Raw genomic sequence first — 23,195 nt, 5'->3', positions numbered from 1 at the left:
ATCGAGTCCCGGGTTGGGCTCTCTGGTCAGTGGGGAGCCTGCTTCCCCCTCTCTCTTTCTGTCTGCCTATCTGCCTATTTGTGATCTCTCTCTCTGTCAAATAAATAAATAAAATATTGAAAAAAAAAAACCCAAAACTTTCATTTTGAGTGTGGTAAAGAACTTCCCCCAGTGTGCCTTATATACTTGCTCACCTAGTGGTTGCTACCTATTTACCTACTTGGTCCCAGGAAAAAATAATCTCACTGGATCATAGATAACAGCCAGAAAGAGATGTGGTAGTAAACAGTGGTTTGACTGAGCTGGGTGCTTGCCAGTCATTTCTGCTTCAGAGAAAGCTTGAGGAATAGAGTCTGGGATATTAAGACAGTATCCAGACCGGTAGGATGTAAGAGACTGTAATATGCTGTAGACCAAATGGGCAACTAGGGGTTGGTATATTTTATAATATATTCCTTCAACAAGGCACTTCTACTTATTATTTATGCTGTTCTCTGAAAGTTATCACGTTGTCAACAATAGCTTCATTCTTAAATGGTTAACTCATAAATCCCACTTATTAGAAGCTAGGGCTCCCTTTAACTATGCTATTATTTCACTTAGTAAAACTGTATTCTATGTTCAGTTCTATAACTCTCCCATGACTGTCGTGTTTGCATTATGGAATAGCAGGGTCTAGGTTTACCCTCCCACCTTAAAAAACCTAAAAAAAAAAAAAGAAGAAGAAGAAGAAAATAAATGAAGATTTTTAGGCTTGGGGCAACAAAGGCAGGACAGGGCAGTGATCTCTGAATGAAGGAAAGCAAGCAAGATGTAATGCTTGGATAGTTTCCAGGTTGCAGCAAAAGAAGAGTAACCCAGACAGATCCCAGCAATCTCCAGGAATTGAGGAGACAAGAGTCGGAAGTATAGAAAGTCGGGCAGAAGAGTACCACAGAAGGGGAAGATTTGGAGAGCTGCAGTATGTTCCCTTCAGTTCTTTATTTAGCTCACTACTTACTGATCAGTATATATGTGTGAGAAAGTTAGAGGTGGAAAAAAAACGATCAGAAAGGAGTTGGGACAACAGTCCCGTAGGGGGTCACAGAGGCCTGGTAGGAACTGTTCCTGTTTCCCCAGCCAAGAGAAAGCCCTCTTAACATATGGGGCATCCAGTGACCCTCAGAAGGGTGTTGTTTCAGCAATGAGTACTAATTAGCCTGAGACTACAGTCTGTTATGGACCCATCTTGCAAAGCTTTGAAAGAAAGCCTCAAATCAGATTGTTTCAAATAATGATGTTATTTGCAGAATAGCCCAAAGAGTAGCTGGAAGAAAGCCCAAAATACTCAGGTGCGTGAGTACTCCAGGACCTACGAACATAAAATTCACAATGTCTGATATCCAATAAAAAATTACCAGACATGGAAAGAGACAGGAAAATATAGCCTATAATGAGAAGTAAAGAAAAATCAACTGATAGAAACAAAGCCAGAAATGACATAGATGAAAGAAGTCGGTAAAGATGTTAAAACAGGTATAAAAAATATACTCCAGGGGCACCTGGGTGGCTCAGTGGGTTGATCCTCTGCCTTAGGCTCAGGTCATGATCTCAGGGTCCTGGGATCGAGCCCCCGCATCGGGCTTTCTGCTCAGTGGGGAGCCTGCTTCCCCCCTCTCTCTGCCTGCTTCTCTGTCTACTTGTGATCCTCTCTCTGTCAAATAAATAAATAATAAATAAAATATTAAAAATATATATATATACTCCAGATATTCAAGAAGATAGATAAAGGTATGACTTTGTTACAGAGACACATTGAAGATTTTAAAAAGGCCCGATTGATACACTGAGTGAGATGAAAAATATATTAGAATTAACTGAAGATTAGATGCTGCAGAAGACAAGATTAGTGAACTTGAAAAACATGTAACTTTAAACATAGGAAAACATAGCATAGAAAACTGTGCTAGTGATTCCTAGATTTATAACTTCTACACAGAATTCCAGATTCTTACATTCAGGTGACTACTTGACATCTGGTTTCTGGGTGACTCACAGGCATCTTGAACGGAGCATGTGTAAAACAGAGTGGGTAATGTGCCTGCCCTCCATCGCTCTCACATCTCAATAAATGGTAGTTCATCCTTTTAGTTGCCTGGGCCAGAAACCTTAGGTTTATCCTTCAGTTCTCAGTCACCATATCTAGTCCCTTAGCAAATCTTCTTGCTCATTTCTTTTTTTATCCTTTAAGATTTTTAAAAAATTTTATTTATTTGATAGATCACAAGTAGACAGAGAGGCAGGCAGAGAGAGATGGAGAAGCAGGCTTCGTGCTGAGCAGAGAGCCTGATACAGGGCTCAATCCCAGGACCCTGAGACTATAACCTGAGCCGAAGGCTGAGGCTTAACCTACTGAGCCACCCAGGTGCCCTTTCTTGCTCATTTCGTTCAGGTCTTTACACATCTCTCACCTCTCAGTGACACTTGCCCTGGCTCTCTAAATTTGCGTACCTTCCCTCAAACCCTCTTGTGCCCTTACTTTGTTTTTACTCCTTAGCACTTGTCATTATCTAATGTAACATATTTTTACTTACGTGTTTTATGTATTATCTGTGATCATTAGAATACCAGCTTTCTGAGAGTAGAGATTTTATCTGTCTTACAGTTAAATATTTCCTCAAAGCTTAGAACAGTGCCTTATATGGCAGGTGCTTAGTAAATAAATGAAACATAGTCCCTGAACCAAAACTTTTCTTTTATTCAATCATTTACTTATTAATTATTCAGCATTATAGGAATCTCTCAGTTGCTATTTTTTGAGTGAATGAAGTGAGTACCTACTGTGTGTCAAGCTGTTTTAATTATTGATGATACAGAAGTGGGGGAAAAAAACCCATATAAATTTGGAGCACCTGGGTGGCTCAGTCGTTAAGCAGCTGCCTTCAGCTCAGGTCATGATCTCAGGGTCCTGCGATTGAGCACCACGTTGGGATCCCTGCTCAGCAGGGCGTCTGCTTCTCCCTCTCCCACTCCCCCTGCTCGTTTGCATGCACTGACTCTCTCACACATAAATACAATCTTAAGAGAAAATAAAAACCCACAAGTTCTGATTAAAGGATCAGCAACTGGAAGTACTTAATTGTGTGATAGACTTTCCAAAAAATGACATAAAAGAAGTAGTGTGTGAATATGGATGCAATTTAGCTGGTTCAAAAGATGAAGAGAAACATTCCAAGTGGAGGAACATTAAGAAAAAAGGAAAAATGGGAGATGAGTATTGATGTTTAGGAAGACCAGCCTCCCTAGACCAAAGGCTTATATTAGTGATTCTTTCATAGAGTCAGCAAATACCACATGAACAACGAGTATGTGGCAAGTGCTAAGCTAGATGCTGTCCAGAAGCTGTGTCCTCAGTGGGGGAAACATGTAAGCTGCAGAACAGAGTATCAATTATTCTGATCCAGGACTGGCCTGGACTCTGTCTGTGGAAGGCAGTATAGCAGCTTCTACCCTTTTCTGAAGGGCAGCTACTAGGAGGTGGTACCTAAACCCTCATTTCAAATCCACATGAGAGCCCAGGACCTGGGACTGGGGGGTGATCTGAAGAACTGTGGAAAAAGAGCTGCAGAGCAGGGCTTTATTTGGAAAATTGCCACAGGAATCAGAAAGCCAGTTGAGGCAGAAAAGACAACAATGGAAAGGGGAAAAACAGTAGTATGTGGTCTTGTAATAGAAACAGAGGAAGAATATCCAGCGAGTCAGGTGTGGTCAGAACTGCAGCAAGTAAGTCAAGAATAGCAAATGAGAGAGAGTAATTGAACTTGATGAGAAAGTAATCCCTAGAAAATCTTCAGATTTGATATTTTAGGGGAGTGTTGAAGAACAGAAACCAAATTGCAGCATGGATCTAGAAGACGGTTTTGAATAGGGGGCCTGGGTGGCTCCATTGTTAAGCATCTACCTTTGGCTCAGGTCATGATCCCAGGGTCCTGGGATTGAGCCCTTAGTGGTCAGCAAGAAGCCTGCCTCTCCCTCTCCCACTCCCCCTGCTTGTGTTCCCTCTCTATCCCCCCCCCCCCCCAAAAAAAGACATCTTCGAATAGATACCATGGCTGTAAAGCAAAGAATTATATTTTATGTGTGAGCCGTTATCACTCACACATGGCTTTATGGAAGATCTATTAACAGTGTGTTCTTCTTGTCTTACCAGCTTAATTACTTCTAGTGATTTACTGAAAACTATCAAATTTAACTTAATGGCTATCGGTTAACTGCACAATCCACTTCGGTTTTTTGTCAGAAGCATTGTTATTTCTGGAATACAATCCAACCCTTCAGTAGCAGTGCCAGGACTACTCTGGTCGTTGTTCTTACCATCATCACATTACTGGGCTTAACCTTGTCACTGTCTATGAAGGAGGAGGACAGACTGTTTTCCCTCTCCAGTGTAGGGAAGAACCCAGTTCTCCCTACTGTGTGTTTCTTCCCTGTGAATCTCGTTTACTTTTACAAGGAACACTTCATTTCTGACACTTCTGGTCACCAGTCGTGTGGAGGTTTTCCCCTACCACAAGGAATTCTCTGCAATACCGCCTGGCTGTCCTACAGTTTCACTTGACTCTGACACATCCACCTGGAGATAGCATTGGATCCCACAGATTAAGGCTCATTCGTACAAGAAGGTCCCCCCAGATCCCTGCCACGCACATACTTCAGATGCCAGCCACAAGGCCAGGCACCTGTAGCCAGCTATAGAACAGAAGTTCTAGCAACCCCCCTCTTTGGGTTTGAAGACTTGCTTAAAGAACTCGGAAGCATTTATATTTATCATGTTATTAAAGGGTATGATAAAGGATACAGATGAACAACCAAATGAAGAGCTATGTATAGAGTAAGGTCTGGGAGGGTCCCAAGCGTAGGTTCTTCTGTCCCTGTGGAGTTGGAGGTACATCACGCTCTCAACGTGGTTGTACTTGGCAGCCTGGAAGCTCTCTGAACCCCATACTTTGGGATTTTATGGAGGGTTTATTATGAAGGAATGATCAATGATCAATCATCAACTCCTTCGGGAGCTGGATTCCAGACTGCTAATCATGAGTTGGTCTTTCTGGTGACCAGCCTGCATGCGGGAGCCTACCCACAGGCGCCTCATTAGAACAAAAGACACTCTTGCCACCCAGGAAATCACAAGGTTTTCAAGAACCCTGTGTCAGGAACAGAGGTAAAAACCAGTACTGCAATAAGAGATGGTCTTAGTGTTCTTTCAACTTAGGAAATGACAAGGGGTTTAGGAACTTTGTGTAAGGGACTGGGGTAGAGACCAATATGTATCTTTTCTTATCTCACACTATCTTTTTATCAATGCAGGAAACCAAAGATAAACTCAAAGAAACAACAACAAAGCTAACTCAAGCAAAGGAAGAAGCTGATCAGATAAGAAAAAATTGTCAGGATATGATAAAAACATATCAGGTATGCTTAACTTTTCAAATAGATTAGTAACAAAATTGCACCAAATGTCAGTACTCTTGCTTCATTAATGTTTTGTATCTGTAATATTTGAAGTGTGGAATGGATTTGCTAGGGCAGTTAAATAAATGGCAGGTTATTTCCTGTGGTAAAGTACTTGCAGCTTAACTAGAGATCTTATTAGAGAAGTTTTTAACCAAATAAAAACACTAGAATATATCAGCAGAATGAAGAATACAAGGAAATGTGTAACCTAAAACCCATTCTGTATTATGTTATATATCTTAGGTGCTATTCTTGTTCATGAAGAATTGACATATTTAAAATCTTTTGAGTACTAGTAATTTTTAAATCCTAAGATATACATTTCACAATTTGCGAACGCCTTCACTTTCCAAAGTATAAAACTTTAAAAATCCAGCCCCACATTTTCATTTCCTTGCCATTAGGAGTCAGAAGAAATTAAATCCAATGAGCTTGATGCCAAGCTTAGAGTCACAAAAGGAGAACTTGAAAAACAAATGCAAGAAAAATCTGACCAGCTAGAGGTGAGTGGCTTTGTTCTTTACATACCCTGAATTGGGCAATAAATACAGAGGGAGAGAAAGAATGAGTGGTGTCACCCACTTTGAAGGCCTTTTTGAAGGAATAGGCAATAAATTTTAGGTCTTGTTTAGTACATAATGACTTGTGGTTTCTTTTAAACCTTTTAAAAGATGCATCACGCCAAAATAAAAGAACTGGAAGATCTGAAGAGGACGTTTAAGGAGGGTATGGATGAACTACGAACACTGAGAACAAAGGTAAGGAAATCTCCAGTCTTGGTTTCAGAGGAAGGGTAAATATCTTTAATTTTAGATTCCTTCTGATTTTTTTAAGTGTTGGGGAAACACTTTCATTCTGAAAGAAAGAACTCAGAGAGTAGAATACCAATTTCCTAACAGTAAAATGGACTCTTTGTTGAAATGAAAATGTCTTTCACTTTGGTCCCTTTGAAGTATTTGCCAGACATTCCTGTTTTATAGCACATTTTCTGTTTTCTGTCACTTATCCTGGGCCCCTACTGCAAGGCAGTCTTCCGGCAAATTAATTGGTGAGGTAGTTGGACTTTAGAAATGTTATGTGACAGAAAATAATAGACTTTATATTTCTCCTGTATAGTCTTGTACAGTTTTAATTTCTAACAATCTAGTATAGTGTTCATTGTAAAAATAGCATTCCTTTTCATATGAATGTGAAATATCATTGTATATCATGCATTTCTTTAGAAATAGGCTTTTAAGTTTCCACCTTGAATTTACCATCATTTAATAATTTTCAGAGTGTCCTTCATGTGCCTTTCCATTTGTTCTCTGTGCCAGTTCTTTGAGGTAGATGGGGAAGGTATATCTTGTTTTCAGGTGAGGATATGGAGATTCAGCAAAAATAATGTGACACGCTGAAACTCCTGTGACTAAATCACAAGAAATCAGAGACTGTTAATCAGGACTGTTACCGTCCCATTACATTTTCTTCACATTAATTAATCCTGTTCCAGAATTTAGCTTAGTTGTTTTTTGTTTTGTTTTTTTAAGCAAGAGCCAGAACGAGTGCACAGGCATGGGAGTGGTGGGGGAGGGTAGAGGGAAAGAAAAGGAAAGAATCTCAAGCTGAAAGAATCTCAGTATGGATCCCGATGTGAGGCGCAGTTTCACAACCCTGAGATCAGGACCAGAGCCAAAATCAAGAGTCTGATGCTTAACTTACCGAGCCACCCGGAGCCCCTAGCTTGGATTATTAATATATAATCACTAATGAAGTAATTAAGGAACAAGAAAATACTGTTGATAATCTACTTTGGTTATGATATTGATAGGTGAAATGTCTAGAAGATGAACGATTAAGAACAGAAGATGAGTTATCCAAATATAAGGAAATTATTAATCGCCAGAAAGCTGAAATTCAGAATTTATTGGACAAAGTGAAAATTGTGGATCAGATACAGGAGCAGCATCAAAGGTATAAACCAAGCAACTTGTGTTTTATGCTAATCAATAGGCTTTTTAATTCTATCTCAAGATTCTGTTATTAAATGTAATTATTACATTAAACAAGAATAATTTTATAATTTTACTAGCTAAAAAATTTAAAATCCCTTAAAAAAATTTAAAATTCCTGTTTTCATTTGAACTTTTTGGGTTATCTTTGAAGTTCCTATTATTTATGGCTTCTAAAAATCAAAGTTTATATTCACTAAGTATTTGAAGTAGCGATTTATAAAACAATGGATTTTAGTTTCTTAATCCATTCTTTAATGTTCAAATTATGCTACTTACAGTACTTATTTCTAAAAGGTAGATATATATGTATATGTGTATCTTTGTGTGTATCGTAGCGCTAGGTCAGGAGCTGACATTATTCCTTGGCTTCTTGTAGAGCCATTTAGCTAAACTCTACTCATGACATCACCTGGCAGAGCCTGGATTGAGCCTGAATCCAAATACCTTCTTTTTCATATCGTACCAAAGGCTGCTGCTCAATATTCCTAAAAATCCTCACCATATTCAGGTTGGTGCTGTGATGCATCCATGGTTAGCAACCTCAACTGGAAGTGTTAAATGACCTCTAATCCTATCGTATTTTCTAGTCACCGCCTCTCCCCCACCTTGAAGCATCTATTCCAGACATTCCTTCATTGTTCACACTTCTGGTCTCCCTCTCCTCAGTATTTACTCTTTTTTTTTTTTTTTTCTTAGGAAGATACTTATAGCTTTATTATTTTCAATTGTCTTATATTTTACTTTTAATTTACTCAGTATTTACTCTTGGCAGGAGGTTACCTCTTTTTTATTTCACAGGAGAAATGGGAGCTGCAGGTAATTGTTCATACAACCTCCTTCTGTCTGTTTTATGAACTTGCATCTGCAACCATTCTTCTTCTCTTCTGTTGTTACAGAATAAATGTTCCCGTTCCCTGTGAACGGAACTGCTCTCTCTACTTCTGTGGATCCCAAGCTCTTTTGCCTTCTCGGGGGCTTCCTGGATTATTTCTTCTTTATCCTTTATCTTTTACTTCTCTCTACTTTTTGTTTTTCTACCTTTTGTTATTAGAAATGTCAAAACTGCTGTGATGTTTCCCCACTTTTTTCTGTCCTTCAGAGCCAAACATTGTTGTAAAATCTATACCCCTCCTCCATGCTTTCACTTCCTTTGTCTCTCTTTCCCCCTTCACTTCAGCCTAGCTTCTACCCAAGATCCCATTAAAAACTGCTAATGCCTCCTTAAATCTAGCAGATGCTTCTCGGACTAAGCCTTGCTTGAATATTCAGTATTAAAACCATTAAGCCCATTATCTTTCTTAACATTGTCTGTTCCTTTGACTTCATATCATGCTTTCCTGGTGTTCCTCCCCACTTTCTGGCCACTCCTTTTCTCAGTCTCCTTGGCAGCCTTCTCTTTGTCATATACCTATTTTGTTACTATTTTGTCATACCCTGAGTGGTCCTAACTATTCCTGTAGTGTGCTACAGGATCTTCAAGTCATTATCTTCAGCCCTTTTGGCTCAGCCCCAGACATACAAGTGTCAAAAGCACTTCAGACTTTAATATGTTCCAAACTGATTCATCCGTCCCACCCATAAATAGACTCCTCTGAGGTTCCCAAGGTGAGTGATGAGTGCAGCATCCACATGGTTTTCCAGCCCAGGAACCTGCGCATCCTCCTTGGTTCTCCTCTCCTTCCCCTCATACATCTAACCAGTCACAGAGTAGTATTGGTGCTAACTCTTCAGTATCTTTCAAGTTCATTTCTTTTTCACACCCCCACCGCTGCTGCCATTATTTGTTCATCTGGAAAACTACCACAGCTTCTAGGTTTTGTTGAGGTTTTTTGTTTTGTTTTGTTTTGTTTTGTTTTTTGCTTCCCTTGTAATCCATTTCCTACACTGCAGTTAGCATAATCTTTTTTCTTAAGATTTTATTTATTTATTTGACAGAGATCACAAGTAGGCAGAGAGGCAGGCAGAGGGACGGGGGAAGCAGGCTCCCCGCTGAGCAGAGAGCCCGATGTGGGGCTCGATCCCAGGACCCTGGGATCATGACCTGAGCCAAAGACAGAGGCTTTAACCCACTGAGCCACCCAGACGCCCCAACATAATTTTTTTAAAAAGAAATCTTAAAACCTTTCAGTGCTTTCCCATTGCCTCAGGGACTGTCCAGTAAGTTCAGATGCCACGGCATGATTTTGAAAGAGCATCAGTGACCTTGCTTCTCCCTCTGTGCCTTCCCTTTTTGCACTCTTGGGTTTCAGCAATAGTTGTTTCCAAATGTGGATTGGTTGTCTTCTGTGAGCATGTGCTGTATTAAGTGCTGGGAATATAGTGCCATCCTAATCTTCATCAGCGTAGAACATGTATTTGTTAGTGCCAACAAGAAAGTCATTCTCGTTCTCTCCTAGATCTAGCACATCCTGTTTCTTCTACCTGGAACATATTTTGTTGTTCCACTCACTCCTACTTTTTCTTCAGATCAGGAAGTAGCAAACTGTGGCCCATGAGCCAAATCCAGCCCACTGCCTTTTTTTGTAAATCATTTTTTTTTTGGAACACAGCTACTCTCATTCCTTCATGAATTATCTGTGGCTGCTTTCACACTGCAGCAGCAGGGTTTGAACGCTTGCCGCAAAGACGATATGCTATAGAAACTTAAATTGTTTACTGTCTGGGCCTTTTACAGGAGAAGTTTGCTAGCCCCTACTTTATTCGTTTAAACATCACTTATACTAGGTTAGGCAACCCACTCTGTGCTTTCATCTTCAAAAATGTTTTATCACCTATGTAATTTCCTTACTTGACTAAAAGCTCTTTGAAAGCAGGGCCCATGTCAGTCCTACTTATCTCGCAGCTCTTAGTTTCTAGCGTGTATTATTAGGTAGTCCTACAAATCCAAATAAATTGGATGAATAAAACTATCTTTATAAAGTATTTTATTAGATGGAAATCCCAAGCCATTAATGTAATGTCTTTTAGTAGTTTATTTTTTCTTAAGTATAAACTTTGTTTTTTAGAGGTAAACAAGAAATTGAAAATTTGAAGGAAGAAGTGGAAAGTCTTAATTCTTTGATTAATGACCTACAAAAAGACATCGAAGGCAGTAGGAAAAGAGAATCTGAGTTGCTACTATTTACAGAAAAGCTCACTAGTAAGAATGCACAACTCCAATCTGAATCCAATTCTTTGCAGTCACAATTCGATAAGCTTTCCTATAGTGAAAGTCAGTTACAAAGTCAATGTGAACAAATGAAACAGACAAATACTAATTTGGTAAGTATACATTTACATTTAACTTCTAAAGCAACCTACAAGAAGCACAAATTAAATTTTCCTGTTAGCATTAACCAACTGGTAGTTAAGTTGAACTCTTTTTTTAATTTTTTTTAATTGGTCTGATTTTCTGGAAATTTCAAATGCTGTAAGAAGTGTCAGTTTTTCCTTCCAACTGGTTTAGAGTGTCCTTTTTCCCTCATATTTATAGAATTTATAACCAAATACCTCCTTAAAATGCTTGAAAAAGTGTTTCACTTTTGAATATAAGAAAAACATGGTTTTTGTCTTTAGTAACTGGAATTACTACATATGTGTGTGTATAAAAAAAGATTTATTCATTTATTTTAGAGAGTATGCATGTAAGAGGGGAGGAGCAGAGGGAAGGAATCTCAAGCAGACTCCCGCTGAGTACAGAGTCTGACACAGAGCCCGATCTCCTGACCCCGAGATCGTGACCTGAGCCAAATCAAGAGTTGGACATTCAACTGATTGAGCCACATAGGCACCCCTGGAATTACTATATATTTTTTAAAGTATTTCAAATTTCTATATTTTTATAGTTTAAAACAGTTTAATATTTCTCAGTTATCAAAGTATCTTCAAGTTACTCATGAAAATAATTTGAGATGTTAGTCCAAAATAGAGACCTCTGACATAGACTGTTTTGCATGTATAAAGTGGCAGATGTGTTAATATGCCCGCTCCGTTCCTATATAAGGAATTTGAGGAGGGTGGGAAACAAAACCTGGTAAGGAGCAATTCTGAAAGAATCTACCATCCTATTTTCAGGTTCTGAACTAGGAGTGGTAATGGAAACAAACAGGTTTTAAAATTGGTGTTTTTTGTTTGATCTTATTTGATATTTAGGAAAGTAGATTGTCAAAAGAGGAAGAACTGCGAAAAGAGGAGGTCCAGACTCTGCAAGCAGAACTCACCTGTAGACAAACAGAGGTTAAAGCATTGAGTACCCAGGTCGAAGAACTAAAAGATGAATTAGTAACCCAAAGACGTAAACATGCCTCCAGTGTCAAAGATCTTACCAAACAACTCCAGCAAGGTATAATATTCTCGAATACTTAGACTGTAATGTTGCACCATTTAGTCATTAAGGATTTATAGAAAAAATATATTTTACACCAGGTTCTATCACACTGATTAGTGCTGTATGTTCTTAATGTATTAATGTTTATAAACCAAATCGTTAAACCTCTTAGAATTCCATGAATAGTTTATAACATAATCTTCTTTAAAGGACATTTATTCACAAAATCCCAAAATGTGAAAGTTGGGAATATACTTGAGGGCAGTAGTGTCTAAACTTTTTTGATCCCATACTTCAATCTGTAAAAAGTATTTAAGCATTTGTTCTCAGATTTATATATATTTATTTATAAATCTTAAATGTATCTCTCTACCTTAAAAAACCATGAAAAATAGAATCTGATTAAAATAAATGTAATAAAAATAAATAAAAATTTTAAAAAACAGAATCTTTTCAAAGATCAGATGAAATGCAAGTGGAAGTGGAAGTTCAATACTTTCTCCCCATACATGCATCGAGTTGTTTTGTGCAGCACCTTGGGTACCTGCACCCACCTTATCGACCTCTACCTTGGAGATCGTTGAGCCCTAACCTACTTCATCTCAGAGGAAACTGAGACCCAGACAGATTATGAATGACCCGAACACAAGGATTAACAGCTGGGACTAGAACCCAGATTTCTTTCATTTAAAAATTTAAACTGTGCTGTGTGCTTGATACAAAGATGCCTAAGATACGTATTCTAACTTCCTAATCTCTACTATTCTCACTACTTTGTGTTAAAATAGGGTGAAATATAATATAAAGAGATTTAGTATTTACTTAATATGAATATATTCAGATGTTTGCCATAAGGGTTCAGTTTGTTTTATAGCTATAATAGAAGGGAAATTGCAGGTATCATAGAGATCATTTAAACCCATCAGGACTCTGAACATTAGATTGCTGTGCCTAAGTGATGTCATCCTGGTGTTTCTGTGTATGTTGTATGCGACCTGTACATTTCTAAATATCATTTTATATGAGTGACAGCTACAACCTCCTGTCTAAAGTATGTATTCCACAAATTTCTCTTGTGTTTAAGCCATTTTTAACCCACTGAGCCACCCAGGCGCCCCAAAGATTTTATTTATTTGACAGAGAGAGATCACAAGTAGTCAGAGAGGCAGTCAGAGAGAGAGGAGGAAGCAGGCTCCCCGCTGAGCAGAGAGCCCGATGCGGGACTCGATCCCAGGACCCTGAGATCATGACCCAAGCCGAAGGCAGCAGCTTAACCCACTGAGCCACCCAGGCGCCCCTCCTGTTTAAGCCATTTTTGCCTGAATGATTTTAGCAATTGAAATCAGAAATGGTGGGGCAAATGGTCATAATTATCACAATAATTTGTTTCTTTTTTCTGTAGCACGAAAGAAATTAGATCAGGTGGAGAATGGAAGCTATGATAAAGAAGTCAGCAGCATGGGGAGTCGTTCTAGTTCATCAGGTAAAAAACTTCTGGTTTCAGTTGTCATCTAGTGACTGATTGTAAAAAGTAGTAGCATTTTTTGTGTTAGGAAGTATTGATATGCTTTTTTTTTTCCATTTTGAGTTATAAAAAGTATTATTTCTAGTTAAATAAGTTCTCATCATTATCTGGGGTTTCATATTTGCCAACGGGTTCTAGATGATCTGTGTCCCTACCTCCTCTTATCTTACCCACTGCTTCTTTAAAATTCTTTCTGACAATTTCCTTTTCCATTTTTAAATTTAAATTTGTATCCATCCGTATAGAGAGATTTGTTATAATATGGTCTTTCTCTTTTTTTACTTTTGTATTTTTTTTTTTAAGATTTTATTTATTTGATGGAGACAGTGGGGAAGGGAATACAAGCAGAGGGAGTGGGAGAGGGAGAAGCAGGCTCCCCACTGAGCAGGAAGCCCAATGTGGGTCTCCATCCCAGGACCCTGGGATCATGACCTGAGCCGACGCTTAATGACTGAGCCACCCAAGCACCCCTTTTGTATTACTTTTTAACACCTGAAAACTAATGAGATGATCAATATAGATCAAGATTTTTTTATATATACATGTATGTTTACATCTTTTGGCTTTTCCCATGGTAGATATGTCTGTGCTCAGAAGTGAAAATGAATGGAGTCCATAAAATTATGATTCATATCATTGTGGAAATGGTAATTAGCAAAATATTAGTGTATTTGTCATTTTGGAATGCCAGGAATCATGCCAAGCACTTTAAACATATTATTTACTCTACAGAATAGTCCTGTGAAGTGTTACAGTTTGCATTTTAGTGATGAGGAAACAAAGGTTCAGAGTGGTTCCATGACTTGCCCCAAATCCACAGTGACAGAGCTCTCAGACTCTGGAGTCCTTGCGTGCCATGACACTACACTTTCTCCCAGGAGTTGCACACTGGGGAGAAACATCAACTGTTAGAGTAGTGGGAAAATCGCATAGTAGAAAGAACATGGGTTGAAGCTCCACATAAGTGCGTAGAACCCAGGTCTGTCATTTATTAGTGTGTGACGTTGGATAGGGTATATCACTGTCTTAAATCTACAAAATGGAGTTGAAAAAAGACTTAATGTTTGTAGGATAAAGAGGATCAGAAATTCTTCTCAACTGATGTTGATGAAAGTAATAGTAGCTAACATTTACTGAGTGCTTATATGCACTGTTCTAAGCACTTCATATATAAGGATCCTAGGAGGTAAATAATAATATTCCCATTTTAAGATGAAGTGACCAAGGCACAGACAGTTAAATAAGTTGTCTGATGTCACATAGCTAGAAAGTAGAGGAGTGGGATTCGAGCCTAGGGAGACTAGTTTCAGAACTTAACCCACTGGCTGTGTTCTTTCTTCTCTGTCCGTCTTTGGCTCTCAGTTTCACTTCAGACTTCTTGTTTTTACTTTTGCTTGAGTTTCTTCTTTCTTTCGCTGCTTCCTCATCCTGTTCCTGAGAGACATAATAGGCCCTTTTGGTACTTCTGTCATTCATTTATTCAGAAATAAGAACTCAGGCCAGGTATGACTTGTGTTCTGTTCCCGACTCTGTTAGATCGCATATTTGTAGGTTATACTAGAAGAAATAGTATGTGACATTAGCAGATGACTCTAGACTGAGTACAATATCTAAACTGATTTTTTTTTTTCTTCAGGGTCCCTCAATGCTCGAAGCAGTGCAGAAGATCGATCTCCAGAAAATACTGGGTCATCAGTAGCTGTGGATAACTTCCCAGAAGTGGACAAGGCCATGTTGATTGAGAGGATCGTTAGGCTGCAAAAAGCACATGCCCGGAAAAATGAAAAGATAGAATTTATGGAGGATCATATCAAACAATTGGTGGAAGAAATTAGGAAAAAAACTAAGTATGTATTATTATAACACAATCTGTGTTTGAAATACCATTACTTATATAAATTTGCTATTTTCAAAATTAATCATATCAAGAGCCAGTCTTTGAAAAAATAATTCTAAATTTAGTCATTCAGTTCCTAGTCTATTATTGTTCACTTACTATGTTCTAGGTTTTGGGAATACAGAGATGAAAGAAAACACAGGTCTTTAAGGTGATCTGTAGTTCAACAGATCTTAGTTTTGTGTTTTTTTTTTTAAAGATTTATTTATTTGACAGAGAGAGAGCGAGAGCGCGTGGGTGCAAAGGAACATAAGCATGGGGCATGGGAGAGGGAAAGGCAGGCTCCCTGCTGAGCAGGGAGCCTGATGTGGGAGTCAGTCCCAGAACCCTGAGATCATGACCTGAGCTGAAGCCAGACGGTTAACCAACTAAGCCACCCAGGCGCTCCGATCTTTGGCTTTAATAAGAGCACAGGTTTAGCTTCTGATTTTCATGACTGTGGCTCTAAGAGAGATATGGGGTTGTGGATTATCTTTCCTTTCGGGTAGGACATAGTGGGTAATTTATTGGGCACCTGGCAAGTACAAGATACTGTGCCTGTGACTTAACAAAATTTCATTGATTTCTTAAAACTCAGGGACAAATAAATAAACTGGTGGTGTTCAGGTCAAGTCATTAAATGTTCAGAGTCGCCATTAATCCAGTAGGTGACAGACCAAGAGCTGGGGATTTGGACCCAACTGGGACCAGGTCAGTGTGACCTAAAATCAAAAGCTGGATTCTCAAGCTCCCAGTAGTTGGGCACCAGGAGCCTCAAGCTAATAACTGGCCTTTTGAACGGTGACCTTCTGGACCTGGGGCACCCTGGCCCCTGAGAGGGATGGTGCTGGTCTCCTGTGGGGTGGGCGGGATGCCTGGTCAGCACTGCCTGGAATCTGCTGTGCGGAGTGTCCTGTGCAGGTTTAATTTGCTCCACTGTTCTTTGTTCTGGTGCCATGCATGAAACCTTACTTCTTCTCAGTTACATTTATGAGATGCATTTTCATGCAGTTTTGTTTTCTGTTTTGTCCCCCTGCTAACTGGCCTCTGACATGGTTTTTTTGTTCATCTCACCTGCGGGTTCTCCATCCTGACCCTGTGGCCTGTAACCTTTCTTCCTCATCCCTCCAGTAGCTTGTTCTTCCCTCCTGAGAGCTGGGCTTTCTGGGCCTTGGGACTTCTTTCCTTACCTGGTAAAAAGAAAAAAACAAGCAAAACAAAATTGCTGTGCAAAATTCCTTTTACACATACCGTATTCTTTTAAGAGGTATTTTTTATATATTGCAACTTTTTACCCATAATTTTTATTTTGAAATCATTTTAGGCTTAAAGAAAAGTTGGCCCATGACTTTTAAAAGAAAAAGAGGGGGTGCATGGGTGGCTCAGTCAGTTAAGTGTCTGACTGGTGATTTCAGCTCAGGTCATGATCTCAGTGTCCTGAGATCGAGCCCTGTGCCGCCTCACCCTCTCCTACATCTCCTGCTCGCACACACATGCGTGTGCATGTGCTCTGTCTCTAAAATAAATAAATCTTATAGGAAAATGAATGAAGTTCTAAGTTTAGTAACAAGAAAGTAGAAAATATTAACAAATGGAATAAAGAAATAATAAATAAAGAAAAATTACTCAAAAATATTTTGATTAGGAGCGCCTGGGTGACTCAGTCGGTTGGGTGTCTGCTCTTGGCTGGGGGATGGTGGTCTTGGGATCTGCCCCGCTTCAGGCTCCATGCTCTGTGGGGAGCTTGCTTCTCCCTCTCCCTCTGCCTGCAGCTCCCCCTGGCTTGTGCTCTGTCAAATAAATAAAATCTTTAAAAAATTTTTTTAAAAATATTTTGATTAATAAGGAAAGAACTAGAAAATCAGTGTTTGTATATCTTTAATGTAAATACTATGTTGAACAAAAATAAGATTAAGACATCATCTGGGAGCACCTAGGTGGCTCAGTTAAGTGCCTGCCTTCACCTCAGGTCATGATCCCAGAGTCCTGAGATAGAGCCCCGAGTGGGGCTCCCTGCACACCAGCGAGTCTGCTTCTTCCTTTCCCTCTGCCCCTCCCCTCTGCTTATGGGCATGCACTCTCTCAAATAAAATCTTAAAAAAAAAAAAAAAAAACATGTGAATAAGAAAAATTATTTTCTAACATATTACTGTTATTAACCTAATAGGTGCTTGTTTTAATGCTAATCATCTTCATGCTTATGATTCGTTGACTCGTAAATTTTAACATTTTTAATTCTGCAAGTATATAACTGACAGTGTCATTTTATTTTTCAGAATAATTCAGAGCTACATTTTACGGGAAGAATCAGGCACACTTTCTTCAGAGGCATCTGATTTTAACAAAGTCCATTTAAGTAGACGGGGTGGAATTATGGCATCCTTATATACATCCCATCCAGCGGATAGTGGATTAACCCTGGACCTCTCTTTGGAGATCAACAGAAAATTACAGGCTGTTCTGGAGGATATGTTACTAAAAAATATTACTCTGAAGGTATCTATATATTCTCATTCACTTACCAGCCAGTAGATAAGCATGGCATAATGGTGCCTTTCCTAGTGTGAACCAGCCCGTAAATGGACTGGTTCTGTAACGCGAGGTAGCCTTTTTACCTGGAGATAAGATTTTTGTGTTTTTCTTTAGCTAGTAAGGAAAGGAAAAAGCAAAAAAGCAGCTTAGCTATTGGACAGTTATTTATTTTGCAGCGGGTGGCCTTTGATGTGTATAGTTAGTTATAATTGATTGCTGAGACTCTATTTTAAGATTAAGACATTCATTTTCTAATGTATTTTCCAGCTTGACTTCTTGCAGCTTTTACCCAACCTGACTATTCTTTTTGTGCTATGTTTGGGCCTTGACGGTTAGAAATAAAGTTGTAAATCTAGTAACAAATCTGTGCACTAAAATTTGCCATAGCTTCGATAAAGAGATTCCAGAATGGGCAGGTCTTACTACTGAAAACTGCTGTGCACCCGGTTTATGCCACAGAACGTTGAAGACTAATCCTCACCCCTTCAGTGTCAAAATTTAAGCAAAAACAGTTCAAACTGAATCCATAGACTTACGATACTTAATAGTTCTGTTTCCTTTTCCCCTTTTTCTAATTGGTAAAGGAAAATCTGCAAACACTTGGAACAGAAATAGAACGTCTTATTAAACACCAGCGTGAACTAGAACAGAGGATGAAGAAAACCTAACACACAGCTCTTGGTCACTAAACAGACAAGCCACATAAGGAACAGGTGCCACTGCCCAGTATTGTTGGAAACTTTTCCCTGCTTTGTGTGTCAGCCAGTAAAAAATTGTTTTGCTTCATCTGTATAAAAAAAAGTATCCTTTTAATACGAATGCATTGCTGTGTATACTGTAAGAGAATAAGCTTTGATGGAATTTGTGTTTGTATAGGGACAGCCTGTCACTGAATCAGAACAGCTGAAATCGCTGATAGTCCTGCGAAGTGCTCAACAGGACTACAAGGGCTTTTGAAAACCCCTTCTCCATATTTCTTCCTTTGAAAATATATGATGTCAAAAATGATTCAGCTTTTTAAAATTATGCATGAAAGGACACACGTTAATTATTCAGCAGTAATGCTGTTTTTCCAACATGAATAAAACTTGAAGTAATTAAAATTTTGTTTTACATTCCAGGATAACATTTGGTTGTATTTTAGGGATGCCAGTGAGTCCTTAAATCTCTTAATTTTCATGGAAGCTAATAGGAGAGCCAGCTCTTGGTAGCTAGCAGTGATCAGACATTGTATGCCTCTGTCAGGTTTCTTTATCCGTGCTAGGTACATTTTTTTTCCGATTCAAACTGCTTGAGTTAATGTTGAGTTTTTTTTTTTTATTTTTCAGTTACACAAAATATGATTTTAAATAACATGCTCACTTAGATTTGTGGACTTCAGTTGTATTTTAAAATGTGAAAGAGATTAGTCATTTGAATAGAAAGATGAATGATGAATTCTTTTGAAACTGAAATACTTTAGTTTTAGTGACATCAAGTATAAAGATAAATGTTTAAGATATTTATGAAGACCCAGTTCCTGAGAGAATCCAGCATATGGCTCTGTTAATCATTTCATTTGAATACCATTCTTTACCATTGATACAATTATATATTCCAATGGAGGGATCTTACAGTTCCCAAAGTGATATGTTTCAGTACATTTTGTTTAAATTATTTTGTTTAAAATATAAAATAATTATATCCCTGTAACCAAAGGAATTTTAGAGCCAAATTTGTGTATCCTTGTGGATTTTTACAATAATTATTTAAGATATGCACTTAAGTGTTGCCAGTCATAGTATCAGTATTTCTACATCATTGGATTTTGTTCCTTCCTCTTGTAATTTATCACTTACCATCATTTCTGAGTGTGGTTTTTCACATTTCATTACATTCAGATCATTTCTGTAATAGGATACCTTGGCTAATATGCAGATGTTGCCCCAATTGTCACTTTTGTTTTAGGTTTTTGCATCCTTTTTTCTCTCAAGAGAAGTAAGCTTTAGGATGATGGTTTAAAAACCTTTAAGGAATTGTATGGCTCTAAAAGTTGGGCTCATGGTGGCAATGTCCCTTTAATGTGTTTTAACATTTTTTAAAATCATTGTTTAAAATGATCATTTACAAAATTTTTACTAAGGATTCAATGCAGCATCTTATCTTTTCTGTATATCGAGTTATGTCTTGCCATTCAAAACCAAAATCTTTTCAGAATGAAGGTCTAAGTCCAAAAACATCTTTTTAAAATAACTGTAAGAAGTGTTAGTCTTACCATAAGGTGTCTTGTTCTTTTTACCAACAATTTATCAAAGTAAGAGGGTAAGTGCAATAAAATTTGAATTACCTTCCCATTTTTCTAGACATACCACTGATATTCATAAAGACTACTTAGAGTAGCCAACATAACTAAATTTCTTAACTTCTGTGATAGAGGTTCATACACTACAATATTTGTTTTTTTCCTCCAAGACACAAAAATGTGTGAGTGGAGACCAAATAGGGATCAGATCTATAGTGTCCTATGTCTATACACTTTTCAAAAAATAAATACATTTTATTACATACAAAAGTGAAACATTCCAATATTAACATTTGTGCCACCACCGTTCATTTGGAGAAGTCAAATGGTGGCACTACTTTAGAGGAAAGCTATTATAAAAAATACTCTGACTTGCTGTTATTTTTCAAGCTGTGGAAATTTTTGAAGAAAATGTTTTTATTTTCCTTTTGTTCTTCAGTTTCTACCATATCTTTTTGTGTATGGATTAGAATTGAGCAAAGTAATGTGCAAAGATGTGCATATATCAGATCTTTATACCAGTTCGCAAAAAGCTCCTAATGTAAGGATTTAGAGATCTTCTACTCTTAATATATTGAATATATGGAGAGAAGAGTGGGTGTCTGGAAGAGGAAAATGGTCTGGATAAACCTGAGATCTGGGGCAAATTTTATTTTATATGTTCATTGTTAGTTGTACAACTCAGAGGTTGTTTTGGTTAGCACTATTTTGGTTTCTGTGAGCAGGAAATTATTATTTGTGTGTGTACATCTCTATATGCTTTTCTAGGTTTTAATTTTGAAGTGAATTCTTACTGTGACTCCCTTTTTTCCCATACACTTCAAACTTTAGCCTGCTAAGTGTTAAGGAATGAAAATAGTGGGTTTGAGCAAAGAAATGGGTTTGAACTTTGGTGTTTTGCTTTCTTTATTAACTTTATGTCGTCATCCCCATTTAAAGTGATTTGTCTTGAATTAAGTTCTCTCAGGCTACCACCATGTAATTTATTCACTTAAAAAACACGTGTATTGAAAACCTGCTATTGTGAGGCAGCATCCGAGTACTGTGATTTTCTTGGTGAGCAAATCAGAGCAGTTGCTGTCCTCCTGGTGCTGTGGTCTAGTGACAGTGGTGGAGAGGCAGTAGGAGCAGCTCTTGGAGCCTCTGTAGCTCAAAGCCAGCTGCTGGGGGGAGAAGGCCAATCCACTTGTGCAGGTGATGGCCCAGAAACCTCACTGTGGCATGAACTCTGGGAAATGAATCCTTGCTCTGGGGTATGCTGAGAGCAGACCACTGTTTTCACGATGGTCTACACATTCCCTAACTGTCAGAGTTTGATGTTTAATTATTCTTTAAGAAAAAAGAAAAAAAATCCAAAGACTGTCAAAAGGTATTTGATTTTTGCCATTTTAGTAAACTGTTAATGCCTACTTGATGCTCACAGAGATTAATCATGTTTTGGTGTGTATTCCTAAACTTTGTCTTACCAGTATATTATTTTCTAAAGAGTTTTTTCATACAGAGTTAGACCAAGACTTACTGGTAGAAAGAAACCAAAACATTAAAAACCATTAATATTGTAAATGTTATATATGCTACTGTGGTGAAAATATTTTTTATCTATCATGTTGCTACTCAGTATGGTAAATTTGCCTTATGAATGTTGACTCTAGTAGGCTGTTTTTCAATATCCTTTTTTTAAAACAAAACAATCCTTTTTTGACACTAAGATTGTTAATTTTTAACACCAGTTGGTGGCACTAGAAACCTGAAATTTTTCAAGGCTCTGAACCAGAGAAAATAATTGAAAAAGTATCCAAACATGAAGAATTTTCAGGAAGATAAATGAAAAATATAATTGTATAATAAAGATGTATTTTCTGGGATGGAATCCTTTTTTAAAATGCATATGGCTGTCCATTTTGACTACAATGATGAAACTTGTTTATCTTCCAAAAGTCCATATACACACAGACACACACACATGTATGCATGTGTGTTGTACAGATAATCTTTAATTTGATTACACTGTTCATTTTGTAAATATGTTTCTGTATAAAATGAAGCTTTTCAAGAGAATTCTATGTATATATTGTACTTATTAAATAGGTAATGCCTGTTTACCAAGTTGTATTTTAGTAGCATCTTTGATTATTTATTTACATACACCACTTGCTAAACAGACTGATTCTCCAGACTGTTGGCAAGGCTGCCTCAGATTGCTTGAATTTTCTTTTTTAAACCACAGTAGGAATTTTTGCTTTCCACGGTTATCTTTATTATACCAATTATTATTAGAAGTCCTTGAACAATAGTAAGCAGATTAAATTGAATGCCACATTCTATTTTAAATTTGTGTTTTAATTATTGGTAACAAAATTTGGCCTTTTACAAAAGGCAGATTTTCACATGCCTGTTTTCACATAGACATTTTCACATGCCCATGTGAAAATTTGCCATTGAACTTGATAAGCCAGTTATATATTCACGTGTTCCACAAACCTATGTACTCACTTGCCCAAATTATCTAGCCATAATAATAAAGATCTAATATGTTCAATATAAAGGTATCGGAATGGCATTAATTTCATGAAGTTTAACGTGTGTAGATATTTCACATCACGCTGTGTTGTTTTCCATTTCTCTCACAGTTCGGGTACACTTAAATTATGCCACGTACCTTCATGACTTCACTACTGGGAAGAATCTCCTAAAATAGGAACCTTGGAATAAGGGTAGAAATAATAGAATGGGGGAAGCTTCTGTGAGGTCCTCAAGAGTCTGCTTCCCGGTAGCCTACGGGTTTGTCTGCAAGGAAAGGAGTACATGCAGGAAGAGAGTGAGTGAGGGAAAGAGATACTGGCTGTGGTGATTTTTTTTTTTTTTTAATTTTTTTGTTTTGGTTTGTTGTTCTTAACTGGTCAGTAGGACCCTCAGGCATGAGATTAGAAAGACCATTCCACTGAATTTACATCCATATCTGTTTTTTTTTTTCTTAAAAACTCTGCTCAAATGAATGTAGAAGGAGTACATACTTCGTTAGGACCAGGAGCTTAAGAGGATGCCTGTGGCAGATGAGGGCCAATGTGGTTTTTAATGATTCTCTTTGAGAACAATGTGACCAGGCTTGATGTTCCTGCCTCTGTAGAGATGCAACATTCATTCCTACACTCTACGTAAGAGACTTGATTCTTGTTTTTTGTTTTTAA

At 37.9% G+C, this 23,195-nt stretch overlaps 1 protein-coding gene across 2 annotated transcripts in view; it reads left to right on the top strand.

The window, feature by feature from the left end:
• CCDC186 (coiled-coil domain containing 186) overlaps nucleotides 1–22,552 on the top strand; it is a 53,217-nt gene extending 30,665 nt beyond the window's left edge. For both annotated transcript variants that reach the window (XM_059398644.1, XM_059398643.1), the window contains 10 exons: nucleotides 5,347–5,451; nucleotides 5,898–5,996; nucleotides 6,165–6,251; nucleotides 7,304–7,446; nucleotides 10,493–10,748; nucleotides 11,619–11,808; nucleotides 13,196–13,276; nucleotides 14,955–15,165; nucleotides 17,471–17,690; nucleotides 18,311–22,552. In XM_059398644.1, the coding sequence (XP_059254627.1) occupies nucleotides 5,347–5,451; nucleotides 5,898–5,996; nucleotides 6,165–6,251; nucleotides 7,304–7,446; nucleotides 10,493–10,748; nucleotides 11,619–11,808; nucleotides 13,196–13,276; nucleotides 14,955–15,165; nucleotides 17,471–17,690; nucleotides 18,311–18,394 (1,476 nt within the window). In that variant the 3' untranslated portion in view covers nucleotides 18,395–22,552. The remainder of the gene's footprint in view (nucleotides 1–5,346; nucleotides 5,452–5,897; nucleotides 5,997–6,164; nucleotides 6,252–7,303; nucleotides 7,447–10,492; nucleotides 10,749–11,618; nucleotides 11,809–13,195; nucleotides 13,277–14,954; nucleotides 15,166–17,470; nucleotides 17,691–18,310) is intronic.
• The last annotated feature ends 643 nt before the right edge of the window (nucleotides 22,553–23,195 follow it).

Source organism: Mustela nigripes, chromosome 4, assembly GCF_022355385.1.
Source record: "Mustela nigripes isolate SB6536 chromosome 4, MUSNIG.SB6536, whole genome shotgun sequence".
NCBI lineage: Eukaryota > Metazoa > Chordata > Mammalia > Carnivora > Mustelidae > Mustela > Mustela nigripes.
The sequence above is the reverse complement of the archived record's forward strand: the minus strand, read 5'-3'. Positions and strand labels throughout refer to the sequence as shown.